This window comes from Panthera pardus, unplaced genomic scaffold (assembly GCF_024362965.1).
Source record: "Panthera pardus isolate Hobbes unplaced genomic scaffold, ASM2436296v1 HiC_scaffold_17, whole genome shotgun sequence".
NCBI lineage: Eukaryota > Metazoa > Chordata > Mammalia > Carnivora > Felidae > Panthera > Panthera pardus.
The window spans coordinates 100,799,140-100,825,180 of record NW_026526732.1 but is presented as its reverse complement, the minus strand read 5'-3'; the positions used below and the strand labels follow the sequence as shown (position 1 = coordinate 100,825,180).

General features: G+C 42.1%; 1 protein-coding gene and 1 pseudogene across 1 annotated transcript; both read right to left on the bottom strand.

Annotated features, from left to right (window-relative positions):
* Nucleotides 1–2,642: 2,642 nt before the first annotated feature.
* LOC109271754 (glutathione S-transferase A4-like) lies at nucleotides 2,643–24,246 on the bottom strand. Its single transcript, XM_019457408.2, has 7 exons — nucleotides 24,142–24,246; nucleotides 14,875–14,981; nucleotides 13,107–13,158; nucleotides 10,408–10,540; nucleotides 8,160–8,301; nucleotides 4,130–4,261; nucleotides 2,643–2,931 (listed from the first exon to the last, which is right to left on the bottom strand). The coding sequence occupies exons 2-7, from the start codon at nucleotides 14,959–14,961 to the stop codon at nucleotides 2,809–2,811; spliced, it is 669 nt and encodes a 222-aa protein (XP_019312953.1). The 5' UTR covers nucleotides 14,962–14,981; nucleotides 24,142–24,246; the 3' UTR covers nucleotides 2,643–2,808.
* On the bottom strand, nucleotides 16,470–16,570 carry LOC128777870 (U6 spliceosomal RNA; annotated as a pseudogene).
* Nucleotides 24,247–26,041: the final 1,795 nt, after the last annotated feature.

Genomic DNA, 26,041 nt, shown 5'->3' with positions numbered 1-26,041 from the left:
GATGAGCCAATCACAGAACCTCGGAAGAACCTAAGACCAACACAGAGCGAAATATGGGCAATCCTGATGGTCTGAAAGTCTCTGGATTCATACTTGTTCTTTCAGATGTATGAGCTAATAAACCTCCTTCTTTGCTTAAAAACTACAACTACACCCTCTGACATGCCCCTGCCCCAAATGAAAAAATCCAAAAACCAAAAAAAAACCCCTTTCTCCCAATTTTACAAGCTAATGGAAACAACCATCTCTGGCTGTGTCTTTTTGCCCTCTGGACCTATTAGAGAAACTCATGCAGCAATCCCATGCTGCAAAGTCCAAGCTGGAGTCCTAAGGGAGGATTAATGATCAACATCCAGTTAGTAAGGGTCATTATGGGGTCACTGCCCAGGTTTTAATTCTTTGTATGCTGAGGTCTAAGCAAACAAAGCAAATAGGCTTTAACTGAAATAGGACAGATTCATAGTCACCAAGGAAAGAAATTCTCACCTTTCAGAGGGCTAACGTTTTGAAATGGGCAAAGAAAGATGGTTAGAGGGTCTTCATCCCAGAATATTTTGGAGGAGAAGACCAAGGACCTTTGAAGCCTTATACCTCCCTTTCTACAGGTATACTGAGCTGACTGTCTTCACTTGCCCATCTTTTTCTGTCCAAAGCTACGACTCCCTAGTGATGGAAGAGAAGTGGGGCCTTGAATGTTGCTGGCTGCTATAGACTCTCTGAGGCTCACTTCCTTGGACACCCAGAGTTACCTCTACTAGTTTGGGTAGCTAGGCAGTTGGCCCAAAGAGAGCCCTACAGGGAAGGATGAAGAGATAAAGACTATTACAAGAAAGACAGCAACTTGTACGTATTATAATGAATCATTCTCTGGCACTGGTTGGATGTGTCTTTGTTAGTTGCCTTTAGGGTGTGCTCGGAGAATGTGGCAGGTTGGGGTCAGACCTAGGGTTTGTTTTCATAACCCAGGAAGTAGGACCCTGGGCAACACAGGCTTAAGGCTTTGGGAACTCAACCACATGGTGCTTGGTTATCAAGGGAGACATCAGGGCAGGGAGTGAGGACCCAGGAAGTGCTTGTTTTTAAGAACAATCCAGGGAGGGGAGGATTTTATTTTTCACTGTGTAAGCCTTCTAAACTATTTGAATTATTTACCAAGACCATGTGATTATAACAAAAAGAGATTGGCTTACCATTTTGAATCGTGAAAAAGTAAGTTCTTTTCCTTTCCTTACTTAATTTCTGTCAGGTCAGACTCTTGGCTTTGGCGGAGGTCAGAGGAAAAAGTCATCCCACAGAGAGAAGGGCAGAGTTTCCCTGTGAGAAGTCTTTTCTCCCACTCTGATTCATCATCTGGTAGTGACCATGGCCTTGCCAGAGTGGGGAATGAGACAGGGCAATTAGCTAAATGAGAATCCCCAGGTTGGGATTTGACTACGTTGGGAGCAAGAGCTCAGGTCATACACAGGCTGGGCTGGGGGATGCTGAATGGTCTACGTGGTTATAACTCTGTTGACCAATCTGTCATCTGAGTTGGGGAGGTAAAATGGAGAGATGAGGTACAGTGTAGGGATGCCCTGTGGTGCCCTTCAGGTGGCATGAAGTCTGGTGAGCCATTAAGTCATTTCACAAGTAAGGACATGTACCTGGATACATACTCAGAAGCTGATCAAGTGTGTGGCTTGGGCAGGATGGCCCAGCAGCAGTTTAGAGCTGGTAGAGTCATGTACCTCAAAGCATTGACAGAAGCCCTGCTCCAGACCACAGACCACCCATTGGAAAGCACCACCGTGCCTGTAAGATCACCCTGGACAGCTGCTCCATCCCCCACCAAACAGGGTCCTGATGTGGAGCTGAGTTCCAAATTACCCAACTTGGGAATGCATTAGATACACTTAAAGCATGTTTATCAAGGACAGGGAATCTTTGGGTCAGTTTGTACAAATATTCATCGGTTACATCTTAATCTTAGTCTTACTTGGAATTGTTTTAGGAAAGCAAAACCCAGACTAAGGAGGCTCTGTTAGGGGGAATAGGGTTGTCTAATTGTCCAAGTTCTTTTTGGGGCCACAGAATGATGTTCCCTGGACATTCTCTGTCCCCCATCCTTCCTCTTAGGATTCACTAGCATCAGCCATCATGTCACTCCTGATTTGTCATTTGCCACTTTTTATCTAACCCAAGTACTCAGCGTCAGTGTGGGTGTTGGAGAGATCCTGGCCCCCAAATCTCTCTGTTCACTCTTCCAACAGTGGTCCTGATCTTGGTACAGACAGCGAGAACAGTGCCTTATGTAGGCTGCTGCCCTAAATACACACTGCCTCTTATTTAAAAAAAAAAAAACAACATTTTTTAACATTTATTTATTTTTTTAGAGACAGAGTATGAGCAGTAGAAGGGCAGAGAAAGAGGGAGTCACAGATTCAGAAGCAAGCTCTAGGCTCTGAGGTGTCAGCACAGAGCCTGATGCAGGGCTCGAACTCATGAACTACGAGATCATGACCTGAGCCGAAGTCGGATGCTCAACCAACTGAAACATCCAGGCGCCCCATACTGCCTCCTATTTATTTACACACAACACTGATTTCATAAAGGTTGTAACCATCATCCACAATCGACAAGCTTAAAAAAATTTCACACATCAGAATGGTTTCGTATTGCATTTAATCAGTGTTTCCTGTTCCTAGTAGTATGGTTTTGTTCTTTTCAGACACTTTACTCTTAGAATCTATAGTTTGCTTCAGTTTGCAGCAGCCCGTACTGATCCTGCGACTGGATCATGGCTGTTTGCCACTGTAAGACCTACTTTCATCAGAACTGCAGGATGCCCCTGACTACCTCCACATAGTGGCTATCTGGGGGCGGCTTCCTCGGACTCCCAGGCTGCAGGAACTTCTTAATTGTAGGGATGTTGCTGATTCTTGCTTTAAATGCCTGAAATGAGAACCAGTAAAATGAAAGCCTCGATAGCAGCCACAACCTTTAAGAAAATCATAACTTTGTCATGGGAGGAGAGTGCTTAGGCTGCCAGCTTATGGAGCTCAGTGTGTTGAATCTGAATTAATTCTTAAGGCCTGTTTGCTGGATGTTCCCAGGATGGTAATACAATTGCTAGTATGTTTAGCCTGAATAAACTGTTTTGTTAAACAATCATTCGGGTGCATGTGTGGCTCAGTCAGTGTGTCCGACTCTTGATTTCGGCTCAGGTCATGAACCCAGGGTCGTGAGATGGAGCCTCCATGTTGGGCCCCATGCTGGGCATGGAGCCTGCTTCAGATTCTCTCTGTCCCTCTCTCTCTCTGCCCCTCCCTCCCCACACACACTATCTCTCTCAAAAATTGAAAAAATAAAAAATCATTGTCTCAAAGAGGTTCATATTAAAAACTCTAAAAAATTCATACTCTTTGACCTACTGATTCCTGTTCTAGGAATTTCTTATAAGGGTGAGCAAAGAAATAACATAACGTATGAGCGAAGAAATAATGATAAGAATGTTAGCACAGTGAAAAGTCAGAAATAACCTATATTTCCAAGAACAGAAAACTGGTTATATAAACTATGGTACATCCCTACAAAGTATATAGTTCAGTAATTTAAAATGATATAATATATAAGAAGAAGAGGAAGACCCCTGTATTGACAGGGAAAGAGCTCTAGAATGTGCTGTTTAGTTTAAAGGGAAAAAAGGGGAGGGGCAAAAAAAGAAAGGGAGAGAGAGAATCCCAAGCATTAGCAGTTGGCAGCATGGAGCCCGATGTGAGGCTTGATCTCACGAACTGCAAAATCATGCTCTGAGCTGAAATCAAGAATCGGATGCCTGGGGCCCCTGCGTGGCTCAGTCAGTTAGGCCTCGGAGTTCAGGCCAGGTCATGATCTCACAGCTCATGAATTTGAACCCCGCATCAGGCTCTGTGCTGACAGGCCAGAGCCTAGAGCCTGCTTCCAATCCTGTGTCTCCCTCTCTCTCTGCCCCTCCCCTACTCAACCTCTGTCTCTCTCTCAAAAATACATAAACATTAAAAAAAATTTTTTTTAAGCAGTCTTCGTTTAAGATGACCTGGAGATACATTTTGTTTTAGTCTTTGTTTCTATTCACTTTTTCTTAGGCTTCGTGTGGATATTAATACACTACCTTCAGTAGAGGGAAGTCAGAAAGAACAGAAGCATCGAGTTCTTCCACCATTAAAATAGCTTCCAACAGTTGTATGTCTGCCCAACTGAATTTGTTGCCAACGAGAAAATCCTCTCCGTGGTCATTCAAAATCTGCAGAAAGAAAGATGACAAAGAATATCATATAAAAGTAAAGATTATTTTGCCTGGCTAAACTCTTATAAAAGCAGGGACTCTTTTGTAAAGATCATATGTACTAAAGAATCTTTTTCTTGATAATCTCCAAGAATGCTAGAAATGGTCAGATAAAACCAACTCTTAAACACTCTTAAACCTGCTGCAAATTGGCACAATATTGTTGGAAAATTGTCAGTGATTATCAAGTTATTTGGGGTAGTAAAGTGTTAGAACGGAGTTCTCTCTAATAAGCTTAGAGCTGGTTAAGTAAAACTGAACCCACTAGTATAGGGAGACACTAAGGTCATGATTAACTAGAATCTGGCTACTATCCCACAAGTAGAAATAAATCATCAATGGGATATCAGAAGCCCAAACCTGAGCCTTCTTACTATCCAATGAAAAGTGAATATAAAAATCCCTCAGGTGTAGCTTTGAGTGGCAGATGTACAAAATATGGGTTTATTCCATAGGTAAGGAACAAAGATAAATTCAGGCACCACATCTCTTCCTGTGATACATGAATAAAAATAAAGTATTAGTATGGATGAATAAAATGACTAGAATCAGTGAATTCTAGAGTATTCCAGCCATGGCAAACATAAAAACAGTTGATGGAATATATCAAATATGCCAAATATATGGAAAATGATTCCTGCAGAAGACAAGCTCACAGACACAAGTTACAAAGCACATGATTTGTACTTGAGATAACTCTTTTATAAGACAGAGGCAGCACACTGACAAAGAAGAATTTTGGGTCACAGAGCCAAATGTAAGAGTGGACTCTTAAAATTTTTTGTTTAATCTTTATTTATTTTTGAGAGAGAGAGAGAGTGCAAGGGAGGAACAGAGAGAGAGGGAAACCCAGAATCTGAAGCGGGCTTCAGGTTCTGAGCTGTCAACACAGAGCCCGATGCAGGGCTCGAACTCATGAACCATGAGATCATGACCTGAGCTAAAGTCAGATGTTCAACTGACTGAGCCACCTAGGTACCTCAAGAGTGGACTCTTTAAGGAGTTAAAAATGCTTAAAATGTTCAAGAGAAAATGGGCGAGGAAGGCATGTGGAAAAAAAAAAAAGAGCATATGGGTTTGAAAAAGAAATAAATATTATTAAATGAAAAATATAAATGGTATAAAAATATTCAATAGAGAAATTGAAAAAAATAAGTAATTTGGCATAAAGATCTGAGGAAACCCACAGAAATAAAGATACTGAAAATATGAGAGAGAGGTTAAGAGACATGTAATATAGAAGGAAGCTCCAACCTAAGTCTAAGAGGAGCCCAGAAGGACAGAACAGAGAGAATAGGGAGGAAGCCATTTTCCCTATTATTTGGTGGAGGATTTTCCAGAATCTTTTCAAAAAGAAGGACATTCTTGTTAACTAACTTGGATTTAAGTAAAATTAAAAAATTAAAAAAAAAAAAAAAGAGGGAGATTCTTCAGACCGAAAAAAAAAAAAAGGGAGGAATCAAAGATTGCTGGGACCATGTCAAAAACCAGAAGCAAACTTGACCAAGCTACCACTGTCCAAAAGATAAGACACTTGAGCTTCTATAATCACTTCCATAATTACTGAAACTAACGTAACATTGTGTGTCAACTATACTCAAATTTACTTTATTTATGTATTTTTAAAAATTTATTTATTGAGAGAGAGCGCGCATGTGGGCATGCATGTGCACATGTGCATGCATGGGGGAGGGGCAGAGAGAGGACAGAGGGAATCCCAAGCAGGCTGCCAGCTGTCAGCACAGAGCCTGATATGGGGCTCAATCCCATGAACCACAAGGTCATGACCTGAGCTGAAACCAAGAGTCGGATGCTTAACTGACTGAGCCACTCAGGCACCCCATACTCAAAAAAAAAATAAAAGAAAGAAAAAAAAGAAAAGAAGAAGAGCTCTAACATTAATCAAAGCACAGCCAATGTTCAAATTCATGGCAATAAACAGTATCATCATGTTATTTAAAGAACAAAAACAAGAAGGAAAAAACCAATAAACTCATTAGTCCCCTTTGAAGATGCTAGGTAACTAACTCATTTTGAAAAGCAGTGAACACAGAGCAAGAATCAAGGATTTATCCTCCTTTCCTAACATAAACCACACCCCAAAGTAACTAAATATATTATGACGGGGAAGATTCATTTTATAGAAAGTATTCCAGCTAATAAATGAAGAGGGGTTAACAGATTTGGGTGTCAGTATTTTGCATTCACCAATAAATCAGTGGGTCTAGGCATTAATCATCAGTCACATTTAGTTGTAAGAAGAGGGAAAACCAGATAATGTCTGCTTCCTAATGACCTTCACAACATCACCTATGACAGTCTGGCCAAAATAATCACACCTGGACACGATTAGGCTTCTAATTCTAACTTCCAATTGACAGGAATTTTAGAGAATAAAGGAGTATGCTGCATTTAGTAAAATCCAGGCTATGGGAAATTTGACAAGGTAAATACAAGAGGAATAGAAGGGGAGAAAAAGGGGAGCCCGAGTGGCTCAGTCAGTTGAGTGTCCAATTCAACTTGATTTTGGCTCAGGTCATGACATCATGGTTCATGAGATCCAGCCCTGAGTTGGGTTCTGTGATGACAGCAGGCAGCCTGCCTGGGATTCTCTTTGTCTCTGCCCCCCTCCCTTGTGCACTCTCTCTCTCAAAATAAATAAATATTTAAAAAATAGAAAAAAAGAGGAAGGGACCTTATAGATTAAAAGAAGCTTAAAAATGTAATTGACTAATGACAGAGAATGAATTTGAGGATTTTTTGTTTCTTTGTTTTCGGGGTTATTTTTTTTTTAATTGAAATACAGTTGACACACAATGTTACATTAGTTTCAGATAAACTTGAGTCTGATCCTGATTTGAACAAATACATTATTTTAAGTGTTTTGAGGAGTACTGGATTAGGCCACACAGATTTCAAAATCTGTTAAGTATGATAATGTCCATTTAACATTATAATTCAAGTAATCACACTAGTTTTGTTTTGTTTTGTTTTTTACATGAAAGGCATTTCAACAACACTGTACATTGTTCCAGATAAAGAGGAGCTTGCTTGTCTAGTTCTGAGGTACTGGCAGAATCCTTCATTGTGGTTTAATCAGTAATAAATCATTCTTTCCCCAAGACTAAGACTGAGGAGAAATACCACAGAATTCTTCTGTCTGACAAGCCTTTATTTATGGAACCCTATGCATACATGGTACCTTACCAGATGTATTTCCAGGACATTCCTAATGATTCACTCCAAAATGACTTCGGAAAAGTTGTAACTTTAAGAGACCTTATCTTTTTACTGAGGCATGATTACCCACCAGTATTACACGTAAAGAAACATCTGACAGGAAATTTAAGGTGAAGATGCCTTGGGCTGATGGCTTCTTAAAAATTCAGAACAGAAACGCTGTACCTTTCATTGCATTTGGCTTATTCCCATTCAGTTTTGTTAGAGGTTCCATAATTACGTAACCCTTATTAAAGTTTTGCTCCAGGTGCAGTAAAGCTCTACCACAGCTTCTGTCTTTTTAACATTTTTAACAGATATTCACACCTGAAATAGTCTTCTTAGCAACAGGAAGTAAGTCCGGAATGCCTGCATCCTGCAAGTGCAGGTGGGAACTTGCCTTGCCCGCGCTCGGCTTCCCAGTTCTCGTCCGCCCCGCCCCCAGTTGCCCTCTGGCGTGGGAAGGGGTACCGGCAGGCCTCTTGATAATGCCAGCCCCGCCCCCTACTCCACTAGCAGGACCTGCGCGCGCAGCCGTCGCGAAGGGCGACCCTGCCTCTCGCGAGAGCACCCTGGCACGTCTGGCCCGCCAACATAAGGCCTCAGTGAGGTCCAAAGTGGATTGCTCCTCCCCTACCTTTTCAAAGGCGGGGAAGTAACGGGTCTTAGCTTTCTTCACGATTAAAGTAAGATTCTCCTCTTTTTCCTCAGGGGGTTTGAACGCAGCCAGCGCGGTCATTATCATGAGGTCCAGGGTGCCGTCAGCGTACATGTTGATCCTGACAAAACAGCGTGTTGACTCTTATTCCGACGCGACCCTTTCAGTATGGGATTCCCTAATTCGCCACAGTGGTGGCGCAGATCAATATTGGGGCAAATGACTTTTCATGCCCCCTCCCTTAAGATTCCATGCTCAGGAATGATTTCTGCCAACAGAGCCATCCTAGTGACCAGGGTATACTAGCGTCTCTGGAAATGTTTACTGAGTGAAGGGATGTGTGAAAAAAATTAGTAAGTGCCTCTAAGTTGGTATCTGCCATAAATAAATAGATTATTGTGGTTTTAAAAACCCAACTGAATGAAGTTTACCGGAAATGCGAAACTATTAGCACCAGAACCTCTTCAGTTGTTTAGGAAAGATGCATAATTTATCAGGTCTTCCCCTGACCTGGCAACTGAGAAGGAAACGTTTGCTTTCCTAGTCAGATCAGACAAATACCTTGATTCATTCTCTAAAATTTTCCCTTGCATTGACAAACGCAAAAAAAAAAAAAAAAAAAAAAAGGTTAAAAAAACAACAAAAAAACTAAGAATGGTAGATATATGACCATTATTTATTAGACTATTGGTGCAGTTATGCTGTGCAAGTTCTCTCTACAACCAGTATGCAAACATTAAGAGTTGTGTGTCTGTGTATCCCCCACTATATGCTAACTGCCCAACAGATTTGGTTCAGTGATCATCTCTATTTTCAACATATATAAAAGCATAATTTACTTTGTTGTCCTATCTGAATTACAAATCGTTTTTCTTACATGTTCGATTGTCATCTAGCCTGTCACCTTTAATTGTAAAAAACAAACACATGCATCAAAACAGTGAGAAACAGATTGCTTTTGCATAGTATTACTCATTTACATTGTTACAAAAGGATGCTTTTCATACACTGTTTGAAATTGCTTGTCTTCCCATAAACCTTTGGGACTGCAAGTTAGGATGACTAAATTTATTTTAAAGGTGGATCTAAAGAAGAGTTGGGTGCGCTGCTTCTGGTTATGGACTTTTTCATTCCTATGTTATACTCTCTCTCCTTCTTCTGAACAATTGAACTTAGGCCTTTGTCCTACCATGTCTTCTCTGTATATGTATGGACCACCCCACAGTGTTCATGCTTGTGGGGATAAGATTTCAAGGACCACTGAAATGGCCCTTTGACCCCAAATACAGATAAAACCTTTATAGTTATAAGTCTTTGTTTTGTCTGTAGTTTACTTATCTCATGTGAAGCTGAACTATGTATTCCTGGGAGTAATAATCCAGCCATCCTCAGCCAAGCCTAGCACACAGTGCCCAGCATGGAGTAGATGCTTGTGGTATATATGTGCAAAACAATGGACACAAAACTTCACCGTTCAGTAATTGTGATAAAACTTGACAGTCCCTTCCATCATTAGTTGTGGTCTGTTTTCTGGAATGACTTCATGACTTGCTTTGACAAATAGAATGAGGTGGAACTGATGACCAGTTCTGAGCCTAGAACTTAAGAAGCTTTGTACGCTTTTACTCTCTGTTAGAACCCTCCCTAGCTGCTCCAAGAACAAGCTTGGCATGAGAGAATGAGAGACACATGGCCCATTTACCCCTCAGTGGACAGTCAGCACCCTAAACCAGAGCCCCCTGACTGCCTACTGGTTGACTACAGACATAATGAGTAAGTCCAGCCAAGAGGAGTCAAGCCTGGCCCAGATATGCCAATGCCCACGTGACATATAGACTGGTGATGAAGAATAAATGCCTACTGATTTAAGTCACTGTGGTATGTTTTACAACAGTATCTGTGGTAATAGATCATTGATACAATGCTCAGTGTTTGCTGAATCAGTCATTTCCACCTTACATAGAATGAAGTTTACTAGGTCATTTTATGAGAACCTATTCTGTGAGGAGTGGGGAGAGGATACGAATGTTGAATGCAGACCACCATGAGTAGTAAAAGGGGACACCTGGAGTATTCAGAGTTATGCACAGCACATGTGGGTATAGCAAGAGCATCTCCCCTTTGTTCCCCTTGCCTTCTCCTAGCCCAGGCAGAAAGTCTACATCTGAACTGAATTTCAGCTGGTGCAAAACTACAGAGCTTGGATAAGACATGAACACTGTGGTACCTGACTGTCTCCTTCAGGTCCTTCCCATTCAAGTCGTACTTGGCAGCAAGGTAGCTGAGGATAGCTCTAGTCTGTGTCAGCACCATTCCATCAATTTCAACCATAGGCACTTGGCCAAATAGCAGGCGTCCATCTATGGATTGAGCAAAGAGAGGTTAGGGTACTCTCCTTCCATGGTTGTGGTAAGCCTTCAGGAGGGTCCCTTCTAATTTTGTTGAGTAGTTTTTAGTTTTCATCCAAAGTGGTGAGCTAACGATGCCAGTTGTTGAGGAAATTCCTACCATTTGCTTTATGGAAAATCTGAGACTCGCTTGATGGTTTCATGCATTTTTGTGCATTGGTTAATCACGACTATTTAAGACACTATACATTTACTATGACTGTATTATAATATAAATACTATGAAAATCATCTCAGGGAGATGGGTTGTTAAAAATACTCACCCACTCCCCAGATAATTCTGATTCAGGGCTGGAGGCTGGGAGCCTGAATTCTTTGAAAAGCACATCAGGTATCACTCCAGGTCTACACAGCAGCAGGACAGATGTGACAACAAGAACCCAGGAATACTGGGTCCAAATGCCAGCTTTAGCCCTCCCCAGCCATGTGTCTTTAAGCAAATGACTTACCTGAGCTTCAGCTTCCTTTTCTCTAAAACAGTAATAATACCTATCAAGCAGGATTTTTGAAAAGATTAAATGAGATAGCTTTAAAAAAGCACTGAATACTGTCAATAATCAGTGTTCAGTAAAATTAAATTTTCTTCATTGTGAGTGACTGCCTATAAAAGTAGTGCATTTAAAGGTGTACTATAATTAGTACTCTTTTCATAGGATAGGGTCTTGAAGAAATACATAGCCTTTAAATTTCCTTTACTACCTGCACATTGCTGAGAATAAGGAACTTTATCTAGAATAGGAACCAGACTTCACTAGTGCATTGGCAAAGACCATAATGAATTTCCCTAGTTTCCAATATTGTTGCTGCTTGCTTTAATGAGAGACAGTAGAAGATGGTGGAGAGAAAACCACCACAGGAACTTTTCAGGGAGCCAGTGTCCCTATTTAGTTGGATGATTCAGGCAAATCTCTGTCTTCCCTAAACCTATTTTCTGATCTGTAGCAGTATTGTCTTGCCCATTGTAGGGTTTCCTTGAGCAGGAATAAAATCATGCTTGTGACCATGCCTTGGAAATATTAGTACAATTATTAATGGAGAGACTGAAAAATCTCCACTTCCTAAAGATAGTGCTACATTTGTCTAACACTGAATGATCATCCAAACTGGTCTCTGTGCTACTGCTTTTAAGGATGCAGAAGTCCATTAAAAATGATCCATGCTTCTAGGAACTGATGATCTTCTTCAGAAGGATTTTTAAAAATCTAGCATCAACAGTGCAGGGAAGGATCTTTGCAATCATTTAGTTCATTCATATTATAGACTATGGCACTATGGAGGCCAAGAGGGCAAACGTGACTAGCTCACACTCATAGGAGACAGCTAAACCAACAGAAGTAGGTCTCCCGACTCTCTGCCGAGGGCCCTCTCTGCTGTCCTTTTCTGCCTCTTATTCACTAATAATAGTAATGCCCAGGAGGGTGTCAGAAGCACAAGAGTAGCATCACAGACTCAGAGAGGAATGGAAGATCTCCTAGGCTGTTAGGGAGGACTTCCTGCCAGAATGATCATGGAAGAGTTTCTGAAGATACATTTCATTTACTTATTCAATACATATGTATTTACTCCCTACTACGTACCAGTGACTGGCCTTGTTTGGGGTGGAGTAGGGCAGAAATAACGAGGAAGAGGAGGTTCAGGGATTTATTAAAGTTTCTGGACAAGAACTGGGGAGGGGTTAGCTGGCCTTCCCCATTTAATGAGATCTACTGGCATCCTGCATCTGTGACCACAGAGATTATTTTTATTTTATGGTAAGGAGAAAGGACGCAGAGAAGTTAAAGGCCTTCTGCAGTCATACAGTTTGTAAATGGTAGGTCTGCTGATTACTAGTTGAACATTTTTTCAAAAAATAATTTGTGTTCATTTCATGACTTTATCAGCAATAATGGGAACATCCAGGTTTCCTTAGATAAGGAAAATAACTTTGTGGCGGTTAGAAGTTTAAGAAGCTCTGTGAAAGTACTAGTCTTTTGTCTTGGTGTGAGAGACTTTTCTAGGGCATTGTAAGGATGAAGGACTTCTTCCAAATGTAATCAAATTTTGATCTTTTCTGTAGTCTTGGTTCTATAATTGTAACCTGATAAAAAATGGTGTCTGTTAACCTGCTGAAACCATTAAGAGGAAGTGGATATGAGCCATGAGAACTAAAGAATATCTTTGGTCAAATTCCTCTTCCCTTTTACTCCCTCCCCTTCAACCCACTGGATCAGTATTTAAGAATTCTAAAAGGATTCTTTAGTGGGGTGGGGAGTATTGAACCAATTAGCTCAGTTAGCCATGCTATCATATCTAATTGAGGTCAGGGTCATAGTCTACTTGATAAGCTTTTATGAAGTCTAAGGAGAAATGCAGATGATAAATTTAGCTCTATGACAGGGATATAGTGAGCATTCAATCAGTGTTAGCAGTCCTTGTCCTCATAGTTGTCACTGTAGAGTTTTGTGTTCCTGTATTGAAATGAATATTTCCAGAAACAATTTTTTTTCTAGTAATATAGCATTGGATAAATCTAGGCTCACCCTTCTGCAACTTCTCATATTGTTCTGTTGTTTCAATAAATTCTTCTTCAAACTAGATAAAAGAAACATTGTTATAACTTTAATGTCCTCAGAGAGAGAGAGAGAGAGAGAGAGAGAGAGAGAGAGAGAGAGAAATGTTCACAGTATAAAATGTCCAATGGCTTCCTGAATGAAAATTTTATTTTTATTTACTTTTTTTAAGATTTTATTTTTTTAAAAAAATTTAATGTTTATTTATTTTTGAGAGAGAGACAGAGCATGAGCAGGGGAGGGGCAGAAGGAGGGAGATACAGGGTCTGAAGCAGGCTCTAGGCTTTGAACTGTCAGCACAGAGCCCAATGCAGGGCTCAAACTCACGAATTGTGAGATCATGACCTGAGCTGAAGTCGGATGCTTAACCGACTGAGCCACCCAGGCACCCCAAGATTTCACTTTTAAGTAGGGGTGCCTGGATGCCTCAGGTCGTGATCTCACAGTTCATGTGTTGGAGCTCCAAGTCAGGCTTTGCACTGACAGCTCAGCCTTTGGCTCCCTCTTTCTCTGCCCCTCCCCTGCTTGTGGTAGTGCGCTCTCTCTCTCTCTCTCTCTCTCTCTCTCTCTCTCTCTCTCAAATAAATAAACAACAACAGCAACAAAGATTTTATTTTTTAGTATTCTCTACACCCAATGTGGGGCTCGAACTTACAACCCCAAGATCAAGAGTCAGAAGCTCCACTGACTAAGCCAGCCAGGTGCCCCCAGAATGAAAATTTTAAAAGGAACCACAAAGTTACCAATTTAGACACAGCTGAAAATTCTGCCAGCATGTGTGTGTGTAGGGGGCACGGGACTGGCATCCCTTTAGGGGTTTTGTCTACTTAACAGGATATCTCCAGCCCCGTTCATATTATTTCCTTTTCTTCACATTAGCTCTTTTTTCTCTCCAAATTCTTGTCCTTTTCTCTAACTTCCCCCAATAATTTCCCTTCTCCTATTCCTCTCTTTCCCTTCTTCTCTCTCTTCTGTGCCATTCTCCCTCTGTATCAGGTCAAATTAAATTTCTCTTCGATACTTGTACATTCAATGAAAGGGATCTGAAGATTATTACTCAGGTGGGGTTATCATTTACTGATGGAATCTCTGAAGCTTCAGCGGGAAAGAGGGACTTTTTGTCCCTAAGACTTGAGATGGGGGTAGGATAAGGTGAACAAAACAAAGAAGGTCATACGTGAGTCCTTGTTTTAAAGAAGATGGCATTCAAAGAGGGAAAAGGAAGTCTACACCTGCATGAAACCAAACAGTTTCAAAGCACTTGTGAAAATCTATGGAAAAGTCAGTGGTTAAGGAATTCAGAATTAAGGACAGATCCAAGTGGGGCAGACTTTTCTGGGCTCAAGAGGAGACCAGATTGCAGCTGGAGGTAAGGTTTCAGTGGGTAGCCATGGGTAGAACATGGTGCCAGGCCAAAGCTGGAAAGACCCCAGGAAATCAGTTCGTTCCAGTGAAAACAATGATGCAGATGTGGGTCTCCTCTCTCTCCTTTGTCTTATGAGTCATCATGATCTCTCTGCCCCTACAAAGTTTCCAGAACACCTCCCTACACTTCCACCCTCCCAACCCTGCTTAAACAGAGGACTATGATCCCTCCCTCACCTCTTACAAAGGAAGACAGATGGAAAGGGAAAAAGTGGATCCATCTCTAAAGACCAACCTGAATTATGAAGTGGGGAAGAGGACCACTCCAGCCCACCCAAATTACCCTCCTTCCTTTTCCCAGGAAGGAACCAACCTCCACTCCAGCTGCAGCCAGCAGCCAGCGGATCGACTCCATCCTGCCTCTGCCACGAAAGTAGCAGAGCTTGGGCTTGGTTGTCATGACTCCTGGCTCAGGGTTTTCTGAAGGGCAAAATAAGAAAAGCAAGAAAACAATGGTCATAGAAGCAGGATTGTGGTTACCTCCAAGGAGGAGATGAGGGTTGTGATGGCGGGGGGTGAATGAGGGTGAGTCTGGAATGCTATTAATATTCTGTTTCTTTTTTTTTTAATTTTTGTAATGCTTATTTGTTTTTGAGAGAGAGAGAGAGAGAGAGAGAGAGAGAGCAGGGGAGGGGCAGAGAGAGAGGGAGACAGAATCTGAAACAGGCTCCAGGCTCTGAGCTGTCAGCACAGAGCCCGATGCAGGGCTCGAACTCACGAATTGTGAGATCATGACCTGAGCCAAAGTTGGACACTTAACCGACTGAACCACCCAGGTGCCCCAATATTCTGTTTCTTAAACAGAATTAATAATCGGTCTTTATAATTAGTCTTTAAACCGCACATAAATGCACTCTCCTGTATGTATGCTCTATCTCACAATTTAAGAAAAAAGAACAAACTATACTTATCAAAGTATCAAGGTATCCATAGATTTGAGAGACTGTCTCTGGTATTTTGAGAAAGGATCCAGGTGTTAATATGATGGTTTCATGAACAACCTTGCAAAAGAAAATCTTTTCTAACAGTGGCAAGGAGCTGGGCCGTTTTGGACTGAGATGTTCTTTGGGAGTTGGGCCACTCTTTCATTTCTGTCACAAGGCTTTTCTGAGTGTTGGGACAGGCACAGATGTACACCTAGTCAGGACCAGGATTCTAGTCCTTGCGTGACCACCAGGGAGCCGGGCAACCTTAGGCCCAGTTCAGTAGGTCTGTCCACCTGCATGTCCTCATCCGTAACTGGGAAGGATTACACTAGGTGACCTGCAGCCTTTTCAAGAAAAGTATTGTGATAACGCAGGCATATGTGATAGCACTTTCTACCTCACTGCTGCAAGGGCCACAGTGGCTATTATGCTAGTGACCTCTGCCTGTCGCACAGGATTATTGAACGTGCTTTGAGAATGTTAACACTCTATACCAACTCAGAGAACTGCCTGGTCTCCTTCTCCCACATCTGCCTCTCTGACCCCATAGGTAACAATGCATGCTCCAAGGAAACAACAAAAAAAGCCAAACTACTGGCACAGTGCTCATGGTGCTGTGGCTGGGAGGGTGCTCAGATGACCTGGACAGAGAGACTGACCTCAGCTTCCCAAGGCAGCCCTCACCATAGTCCTCTGCCCACCAACCCCCAGACTGCCAAATAGCATGTCCTAGCCAGGATTCCACTCAAGGACGCTGCCTGTGCTAAGAAAATTCACAAGAAAGTAAAAAAAATCAGAACATCAGTAGCTCGGTTCATGATGAAGAATTTGGCTGTTAATACCCTATATCCTATGACAACAAAGTCACTCAGGTTCACAAAATCTTGCAGGTGTTTTGAGGCCGTGTTGCCCTCAATCATTCTATTTTCCTCTACGTTGGATTTACAGTTTAACTCTTGGAAAAGCTGAATCCCTTTCTTTTTGTAATATGGAACGTTTCACAAATTTGCATGTCATGCTTGCACAGGGACCATGCTGATCCCTGTATTCTTCCAATTTTAGCGTATGTGCTGCCAAAGCCACACCAATTCTTTTCTTGTTGTGGTCTTGTCACCTCTTGGGCACTGCCCATGTTGGGTTGCTTTTAAGACTCATTTCTTTTAAGTTGCCTCTTTAGCTATTGAGTATTGAAAGTGTCAGGAGCTTCCTAAAAACCTACTTATTTATTGTCTTGGGAAACACAATGATTAAAAAGGCACCCGAATTCCCTGATTAGAGAAACATGTTTGGGTCTAGTAACTTACTACTAACACAACTTAGAATGAGCCTTACAACAAAATCAGCGTGGAAAGAATATGGCAAGAGGGAGAAGGGAAATGGTGCCTTTTTGTTTAACCTCTTCCCAGTGAGATAGCTCTTGAATTCTCTGGTCTCCTACAGGTCCCACGTAGGATGGTTAAGGAGCCAATGCAAGTGCTGTTGGAAGTCAGAAAGAGGAGGCATAGCAGTTCACCAGCATGCTAAAGACACGGCAGGACACACATGCCCAGTGGGTGTCAGCGCTAGAGTAATTCACACCCACATGGGCCATTTTTCAGGTATTGACCAGATGTCAGGAAGGCAGCAAAGCAAACAAACAACAACAATATTAACAACAGCAAACCCTGGGTGACCGACAAATGATTCAAGCCCTCTGGGAACCCCTTCCAAGTATCTGTCCGTCCTGCTGCCTTCAGACAAAAATAAAGCAACACTGGTGAAGTTAAATATCAGTGTCTAGCTTGGGGAGCTTCCTCTTTCCACTCTGCTTAGTGCATGGAGCTCTAACCAGTTTGACCCCTCTATACCTGCTCTGAGAGATGGAGATGAGGCTGTGAATCTAGCTGTGGCTGGTCTCAGGTTAATTCCTGTCATTTCATCTCCTTGAAACCTTCAACGAGTCCAAATTCTGTTTGAAATAAATCTTATGGTGAAAGAATATGGGACATAGGAACTCCTGCTAACACCTTTTTTTTTTTTTAAGTTTATTTATTTTGAGAGAGAGACAACACAAGTCAGGGAAGGTCAGAGAGAGAGAGAGAGAGAGAGAGAGAACGAGAGAGAGAAACTCCCAAGCAGGCTCCCCACTGTCAGTGTGGAGCCCAACACAGGGCTTGAACTCACAAAAGCATGAGATCATGACCTGAGCCAAAACCAAGAGTCAGACACTTAACCGACTGAGCCACCCAGATGCCCCAGCTAACACCCTTTTATAGTGATTCTGTCCTACCCCCCACATCCCTACCCTCCACCCCTCTACCCCCAGTTAGACAAGGCTGAAAGTTATCCTTTGATTTAGACCTTGGATCCAGAAAAGGTCATCTCTGGTAGCCTCCAAAAGCTGTTTCTCAACAATGGTCACTTAAAATGTTGGCTGGATGGTCTTTCTTCTGATTATTCTCTTAGTTACTTGAAATCTACAGAGATTAAAATTCTGGCCCCAGATTGCCCATGAGAGACAGATCCTAACACAACTACTGAGTGTCATAACGTGGAGGCTCCAGACATTGTATTTGTTCCAGAGACCCAGTCAAGAGTCAGAGTAAGATTACTGGTACTGTGCCTGGTACCAGTAATGGTGAAATCTCTCAGATGAAAAGAGGGGCAGCAAAATGTACTCCTAAAATGATCAAGAAAAGGCAAGCTTCTTGGTGGCATGGGCAGAATCAACACTCAAAGAGATGCAGGCATATGAGCCTTTGGAAGTGCTGGAATGAAACAAGGGAGCCAGCAACATCAGGTGTCCAGGAGTCTAGGTGCCAGGGATGGAATGTGGTGTTTTCTGCTGGGAGGGGCATTGTCAATGGGTAAGAAGGGAAAGCTGTGCTCCTTAGGGTATATAATCAAGAATATGGATTAATAGCCACCCTTGGGGCACCTAGCTGGCTCAGTCAGTTGAGCATCCGACTCTTGATTTTGACCCAAGTCATGATCCCAGATGAGCCCTGAGTCGGGCTCCAGACTCCTCAAAGAGCCTGCTTAAGATTCTCTACCTCTAAAAAACGAAAGAAAGAAAGAAAGAAAGAAAGAAAGAAAGAAAGAAAGAAAGAAAAGCCACCTTAGCTTCACAGAGAGTGAACACTGAAAAAGTTGAGGGCTCAGATGTGGATCTAGTACCATTCATTTACATCCCATTCTGCCAGGCATGGTACCCAACTATGTCCAGTCCTCAAAACAGAGATGACGCGTGTGTGTTACTATCCCCATCTTTCAAAGCAAGGTGCTCTTGGCTGCAGAGTCACAAGTCCTCACTAATGTTGTGCAACTTTTTTCCACCCCTGTAAGCCTCAGTCTCCTAATCCTTAGAATGGGTATGGTGGTTGTACTACTCACTTCAGAGGGCTATTGCAAGGATCGAGGACAAAATAATGGATAGAATACATACTACAGTATCTGGTCCATAAACAGAGTCCTCTGTGCTTCTTTAAATGAATTACAAACAGATTTAATGTTTTCTTAGAGCTTCTAATGCTGATTGGCTTCTCTATTAGTTTTATTTGTGATCTATAAGTTTTTGTTGCAAATGATACTGATATTTTGTAAAAGGGAGCTAAGACAAGACTTTTGTAAATTTGACTCAATATTGCAATATAAGACATTTTAAAAGCAAATTAGGATGTGACTTTTGCCTTCATTTTTTGATTGTGAGCATCACTGGAGCTTTTTCATGGTTTGCTGCTGTATGGAAGAGAATTTGGGGATTTTATGTGATGCCCTTGTGCCCATCACTTTCCCCCACTTCACTTCTGCCAGGCTCTTACTCATTCTCAAGGCACGTGGGAGATTGAAGGATGAATCTTTGGAATCCAGAGTTGAATTACAAGGGACAGGATCACTCCCCTCCCTGCCACCACCTCCAAACCTTCCCTGTTGTTCAAGGGAGCCCTAAAAGCCCAGGGTTACAATGGAGACCCCACCTCTGAAAAACAGGACTGTAGCCTGCAACCCTCCCTTTCCAGTCCAAAAGAAGGAAACTTTTTCCACTAGTTATTAATAACCAGGCACTCAAATGATAACCTGTTACCACTTCTTGTAAAAATCTTGATGTTTGTGCACTCCATGAACAGCTGGTTCTGGCCAACCAGCCACCATGCCTCACCTCTCAGCCTCAGTTCTGGTGTTCTAAAGTGGGCTCTTGGGTCCAGTCCCTATCCCCAACCCTTCCCAGGAACAGCTGTTTCTTCTGGAAGAGTTGAGTACAGGGAAAGAGCCCAATACTGCTTACAATCCCACCCCAGCCAAGAACCAACTTCTCCCCCTAGATTCTGCACTGCAAAACTCTAACAAGGTGGCAAACTCTTGGAAGGCAGGGGTCAGGGTGTCTTCCTTCCATCTCCTAGAGAACCAACCCAGTACTATCCCAGACACATGGCGGTTGTACAGAATATAGGTATTACCTCAGTGTGCCACTCTGAGATGCCAGTTTCTAAACTCGCCAAAATGTCTGTTTGATCTTTCATTCTTTCAACATCACACATTTATTGAGCTCCTATTATGAATACAGTACTAGGTAAAGTACTCCAAGCATACAAAGATAAATAAGATATAGTTCCTGCAATCAAAAACCTTACAAACCAAGGGCGCCTGGGTGGCTCCGTCAGTTAAGCGTCTGACTCTTGGTTTTGGCTCAGGTCATGATCTCACAGTTCATGGGTTCAAACCCTGCCTTGGGCTCCACGCTGACAGTGCAGAGCCTGCTTGGGATTCTCATTCTCTCTCTCTCTCTCTCTCTCTCTCTCTCTCTCTGCCCCTCCCCTGATTGCACTCCCTCTCTCTCTCTAAATAAAAAAATAAACTGAAAAAAAAAAAAGAAAAAAAAAACCCTTACAAATCTGATACCTAGTGATGGAAACATCCAGACTATCAAGTTGTAAGAAGTAAATAGTGTTTAAAAAAATACAATATGGTATTATAAGAATTGGACAGAGCCGTACAGAATGAGCATATAAATATAAGTTTTTCTGAGCCCTGCCCCTTCCAGTCCCATGACATTATAGGTTAAGGGCCTAAACCAAGTCTTTTAATCCTTTTCCTTTGACCTCTAATGAATTTCGACAAAGATTAGAATAAGCCACAGCTTGGTAATATAGAAGACCAAGTTTGTTTGTGCTTCAAGAAATAAACTCAATTATTCTCATTGTTAAAAAAAAGTAAAAGTACATTGTCAAATCTGAAAGGAACAGGTGCAATGGAAATATTTGTGCCTTTCATGCGAAATAAAGGGAACAAAGGAGCAGTGTGTTCTGGATTTCACCCAAAATGCAGACATTCTGCAAACATGGCTGCTGGAAGACCCAGAACCCAAGGTGTTGAACTCACCATAAACTCAAACCTCTTCAAGTCTGCTTTTTGTGCCGCTAATATTGACCAACATGTATGTCCTTAATTAAACAAACCTGGTGCACCAGCTAAGATTCCCAAACAGGACTTATTACATTGGGAACTGAGGGCCACCTTTTCGGGCTCGCAAACTTCACCTGTGAGATGAGCTGTTGGATGCACTCCCCCCACTCAGAGCCCCGGGGGCCCATGCCTAAGACGGGGTCAGCAGAAGACAGTAATGGGATGACATCACAACATTTGCATAGTCAGAGTGTGGACCTGGGTAAAAAATATGCCCCAAATCTTTTAGAAAATGTGGAAGAACTCATATCTGAGTTATGCCCTGGGTACCAATAAAAGCAAAGACCTAAGTTCAAATTTTAGCTCTGTTTCTCACTTAAGCAAGTTTAACCTCTCTGAGCCTCAGTTTCCTCATTTGTACAATAAGACAAATAGTTCCTAATTCACGTGGGTAGTTAATGAGAGGGAAATGAGATAATGTGTGCAAATTGCTGAACATAGTAAGGACTCAAAAAATGACGTGCACACACGCATGCACACACACACATAGGCACATACACATTCCCTATCTCCAGATTGTAGTAACATTCACATGCGAGAAAAGAAGTCAAATTTGCTTCTGAAAGAAGGCATTCTCCACAAGTGGGATTTTGGACTGGCAGCATCAGCTTCACCTGGGAGCTTGTTAGAAATGTAGACTCTAAATTCCTGGGTCAAAGCTACTGAATCAGAGTCTATGTTTTTCATAAGAGACCTAGACAATTCAGTTGTATATCAAAATGAACTTTGAGGGGCGCCTGGGTGGCTCAGTTGGTTAAGTGTCCGACTTCGGCTCAGGTCATGATCTCACAATCACTGAGTTCAAGCCCAGCGCTGGGCTCTGTGCTGACAGCTCAGAGTCTGGAGCCTGTGTCTCCCTCTCTCTCTCTGCCCCGCCCCCGCTCACACCCTGTCTCTGTCTCAAAAATAAATAAACATTAAAAAAATTTTTTTTTTAATGAACTTTGAGAAGCCAGGTCTGGAGTGAACACCCAACACAACTGCATCTGGGGCTCCATGTGTGGCCCTGGGTCATTCTTTTCAGGAACTGTCGTGCAGACATAAATTACAGATACTTAAAAAGTAGGGTGAGCAAATGGTGAAGTGCTGGAGTGGCATGTGGCTAAGAATTGAGAAAAAGAAGGGCAAAGGGAGTTTGGGATAATTGTAAGTGAATTTCCCATGCTAAATAAATTTTTATTGACCCCCTTTGAAGAGATATAATGCTTCTTCCATCCCCAAGTTTAACGGAGCACCAGATGTGTAGCTTTCCTCCAATCCTGGGGGAGGTCTGGAAGAAATGTCTGAACTATCAAACGGGGAGTTGGCTTAGAATTTGATAATCTCCTTCATTTCTTTCAGTTTTAACAGTCTTTCTGATCTTATTTTTCTTCACTTGTCTTCATTCTTTGCCCTACACTCCTCTAACCGTCGAACACATGCCTTGAGAAAACAGGCAATCTTTTTGAGGTGAAATTCTACTGACAATGTTAACAGCCATTCTGGATAACTGGGGCAAAACAGCACACGATTTTCTCAGTTATTTGAACAGTTAGGCAAAAGGCAGGCTTTTATTGAATTTTCAGGATAATGAAAATTTTAAGGGGTTAATTTAAGAAGCTGCCAATTTTAGCAGATGTTTTGGGCCAGAATTCAAGATGTTGATGCTAAATCTATTATTAATGGAAATATCCATAACATTTATTTTGGCTTCTCCAGTGCATCAGAATGGCCTATCTTCATTGTAACCAGTAGATCCAAATGTATCATTGAGACAAAAACAAAACAAAACAAAATAAACCCAAATCTCTCCCACATAACCCTGTATTCACCCACAGAACTTAAATTTGCTAGACTGGAAAGATGTAGCATCAATTTAGCCTTAAGTTGACAATGTTTCAGACAAAGAATATGTTAAAGTTGGAAAACAGCAATAATAACAGCATAACCAAGACTTTCAGCGTAGCTTTAAAGTATAGTTAAATATAGGCTTAAAGTTACAATCCATTTGTAATTGAGTAGGAATTATTTCTCTTCTATTTTCCTAACATGACATATTAGAAAAATATTTAATTAGTTGATTTGACACGTTGGTTGAATTTGACATGTTATCAAAAGGTAAGCCTCTTACATGGAATTAGCCCCTCCGAAAAACAGCTCAAGTATTTCTCTGACATTTTTAATACACGAACCGCCAAACCACATTCCTGGGTAGGGTGGGGGTGGGAGTTACTTCTGTAACAGGGTGGTTAGGGAGGTAGCTCTATTCCAACCTCACATGCTAAGCAGTTTCTCCAAAGAGCCCTGTATTTCAGCAATATATATTTCCTAAATATTTCAGAAACTGTATTTCCTTTCCATTAGGGTGTAATGGGCCTAATGGATTGGTTCATGTTGCCAAAACTAACAAGAGGTCGACTTACACCCCCCAGGTTTATAAATTTATCTTGGTGAAATACATACCTGAGCCAAGGAAGAGACATTCAGCTGCCCAGGTGATTCAGGCTGTTGAAGGAATGAACAAAGTAGGCCACCACCTGGCCTATTGCTGTTTAAAGATCTGGGCAAGACCTAGAAAAACTGTGTCAGGGTTGACTAGAGACAGACACCTGTTTTTCAACTTAGCACAGACCCTCAGGGATGCAGGACCTCGGAGGAAGACCCCCGTGTCAGACTGGATGATTATATCTTCCAAGCCTACATAGACACCTAGATGGAGGAGATTTACTCTGTTAGCCACCATGGCACAGAGTGGGGGGCACCTGTGTTCTTTTCAACTGTGTACAAAAGTAGGAGATTTGCCTGAGGGGCAAAGAAGCAATGGCTTAAAAATTGGTAAATGTTTCAATTCTACTTAAGTGTGTTATTTCCACCAATCAACTGAAATACCACTTGACTCTTACATACTTATTTTTTAAATTACATTTAATGTGCAGTATGGGCTTGGGGGGGGGGGGGGGCATTTCAATGTGTGATATGTATGTCATACATAGGCAATGAAAGTCTCCAAAAGGCCTGTCTAGATGAAAATTTGCTATCTCTTTTCCATGTACAGATCTACTCTGCATAAAAAATGTTCCTTTTATTTGATATAGGCAAGTTTAAAATCCTAGGCATTAAATTAACCACAAAGTTAAAACAATTGCTGACTGTAAGCTGCAAATTTGGCCACAAAATAGAACTATCCAGCCAAACCCAAGAACATCATATAAGAAATTCACCACTATCCTTACCTCTTCGTGGCTCTTGTCTTGGAGTGTTGCAGGAAGTTCAAGTGAGGGTTTATGACCCTTTCCTTTCCCACTGAATGCTCCACCCAACTCAAGGGATTAGCCAACGAGCATTCCAGTTTGTACACACCTCTGGGGCTTCACTTTACATCCATTGTTTGTGTATTTGAGAGCGCATCAGGTTGCCCAAGTAAGAAGAAAGATTCCACTGGTGCATTGAACAAATATTTACTGAGTACCGCTCTGTGCCCGTCAGTGGTTTAGGCCTGGAGTCTACAGTGGCAGGCATGATAACCCCAATTCCTGCACTCGTGGTGCTTACATTCTAGTTGGGAAAGACAGGCAGTATAAATTTATGAACAAGTAAATGTAGTGCGTTAAAAATAATAGTAGGAACAATATGTCAGATGATTATAGCTTGTGGATAAGTGACATCTATGACAGAAATGTTATAAGGGACCAGAGGAAAGAATCGGGAATACTCTAAGATATCTGCACTATCCACCGGGCAGTATAGTGTTATTTGAAAGTGGTCTTTGCATAGTTGTAAATCTGTATTGCAAACTTTCTGAGTGGCTTGTGCTGGGTCCCAAGCTCATTAAGTGCTGCACCTTCTCCTCTGTCCAGACACCAGAGCCTCTGCAACTGGCCCATTTAGGGCTAGGCACTTTTACTTGTTCGTTTACCTGCTGAGGCTTTAGTTGGTGAGCCTCTTATTCCATGGGCTTGGGGTCAGCCCTGAACCCTCTACCATACTGCTGTTGTTGAGAATAAACGATTTCTTGTTCCTGACCTCTTACTCTATTACCAGAGTCTGGTGGCTCATGAAAATGGGGGTGGAGTGCTGTGGGCTGAGACCAAAGGGTAGGAGCCTGGACCAAAAATGGACTGTGACAAAATGGGTAATGCCACCTGAGGCAAAACAGGGGAAGAGGGAAAGTTGTTTTCAATACAGGAAGAGAACCACACAACTTAAGGTCATGTAGCCCTGAGCAGGAAAGACACAGGAACCGGTCTTCATTTGACACCGCATGGTCTCTTGTATTTATTTTCTCTAATCCTCTAATTCAGAAGCCAACCTTTCTTTCTGGTTGTTTTCTCAGAGCCCTGAGGGCCCTCTAGTGTTGAAGAATTAAAACCCACCGGTTACAAAAAGGCTTGAGGTCTACATATCACCAGGCAATGGCACTGCATAGTAAAATCACACCACGGTAATAGTACAAAATAGTGCAAATTTGCTGCCATCCCACAAAATTCAATCATACAGACCCTGGGTGTTATCAAGTCAATGTCTGGTTCCTATGCATAAATTAATCTACACATGAGTATAACATGTTTCTCTTCTCTGAAGAGGTTAGAAGGAGCAGTTCAAAAGACCACCCTCACTTCTGACACCAGCTGCAAGTTGAAGGGTGCCCCCAAACCAGCCTAAGTTCCACAATCTGCCGACAAACTCACAGAACACATTGAGAGCTATTATACTCACAGCTGTAGTTTATTACAAGGACAGGATACAAATGAAAATCAGCCAAGGGAAGACATGCACAGGGCAGAATCCAGGAAGGTTCCCAACATGGAGCTTCCGGATGTCCTCGTCCTGTGTAGTCGTGGAGAGCATTAACTCCTCCTGACAACCATGTGTGACAATGGAGTATAATCAACCAGGACAGCTCCTGGAGCCTTGAGTCAAGAATTTGGGAGTGGGTGTGAGGGCTCCATCATATGGGCATGATTGACTGTCCATATGGCTGATCTGTCTCCAGCCCCTCCATAGTTGAGTAGACATGTGACCCCACCCTGTACTCTATTGTTGGTGTGACTCAAGGGTCTCACCCTAAATCATGTAGTTATGATCTGGCTGGCCCAATTCCTCCAGGCAAACAGGCGTTCCCATCAGGCATGA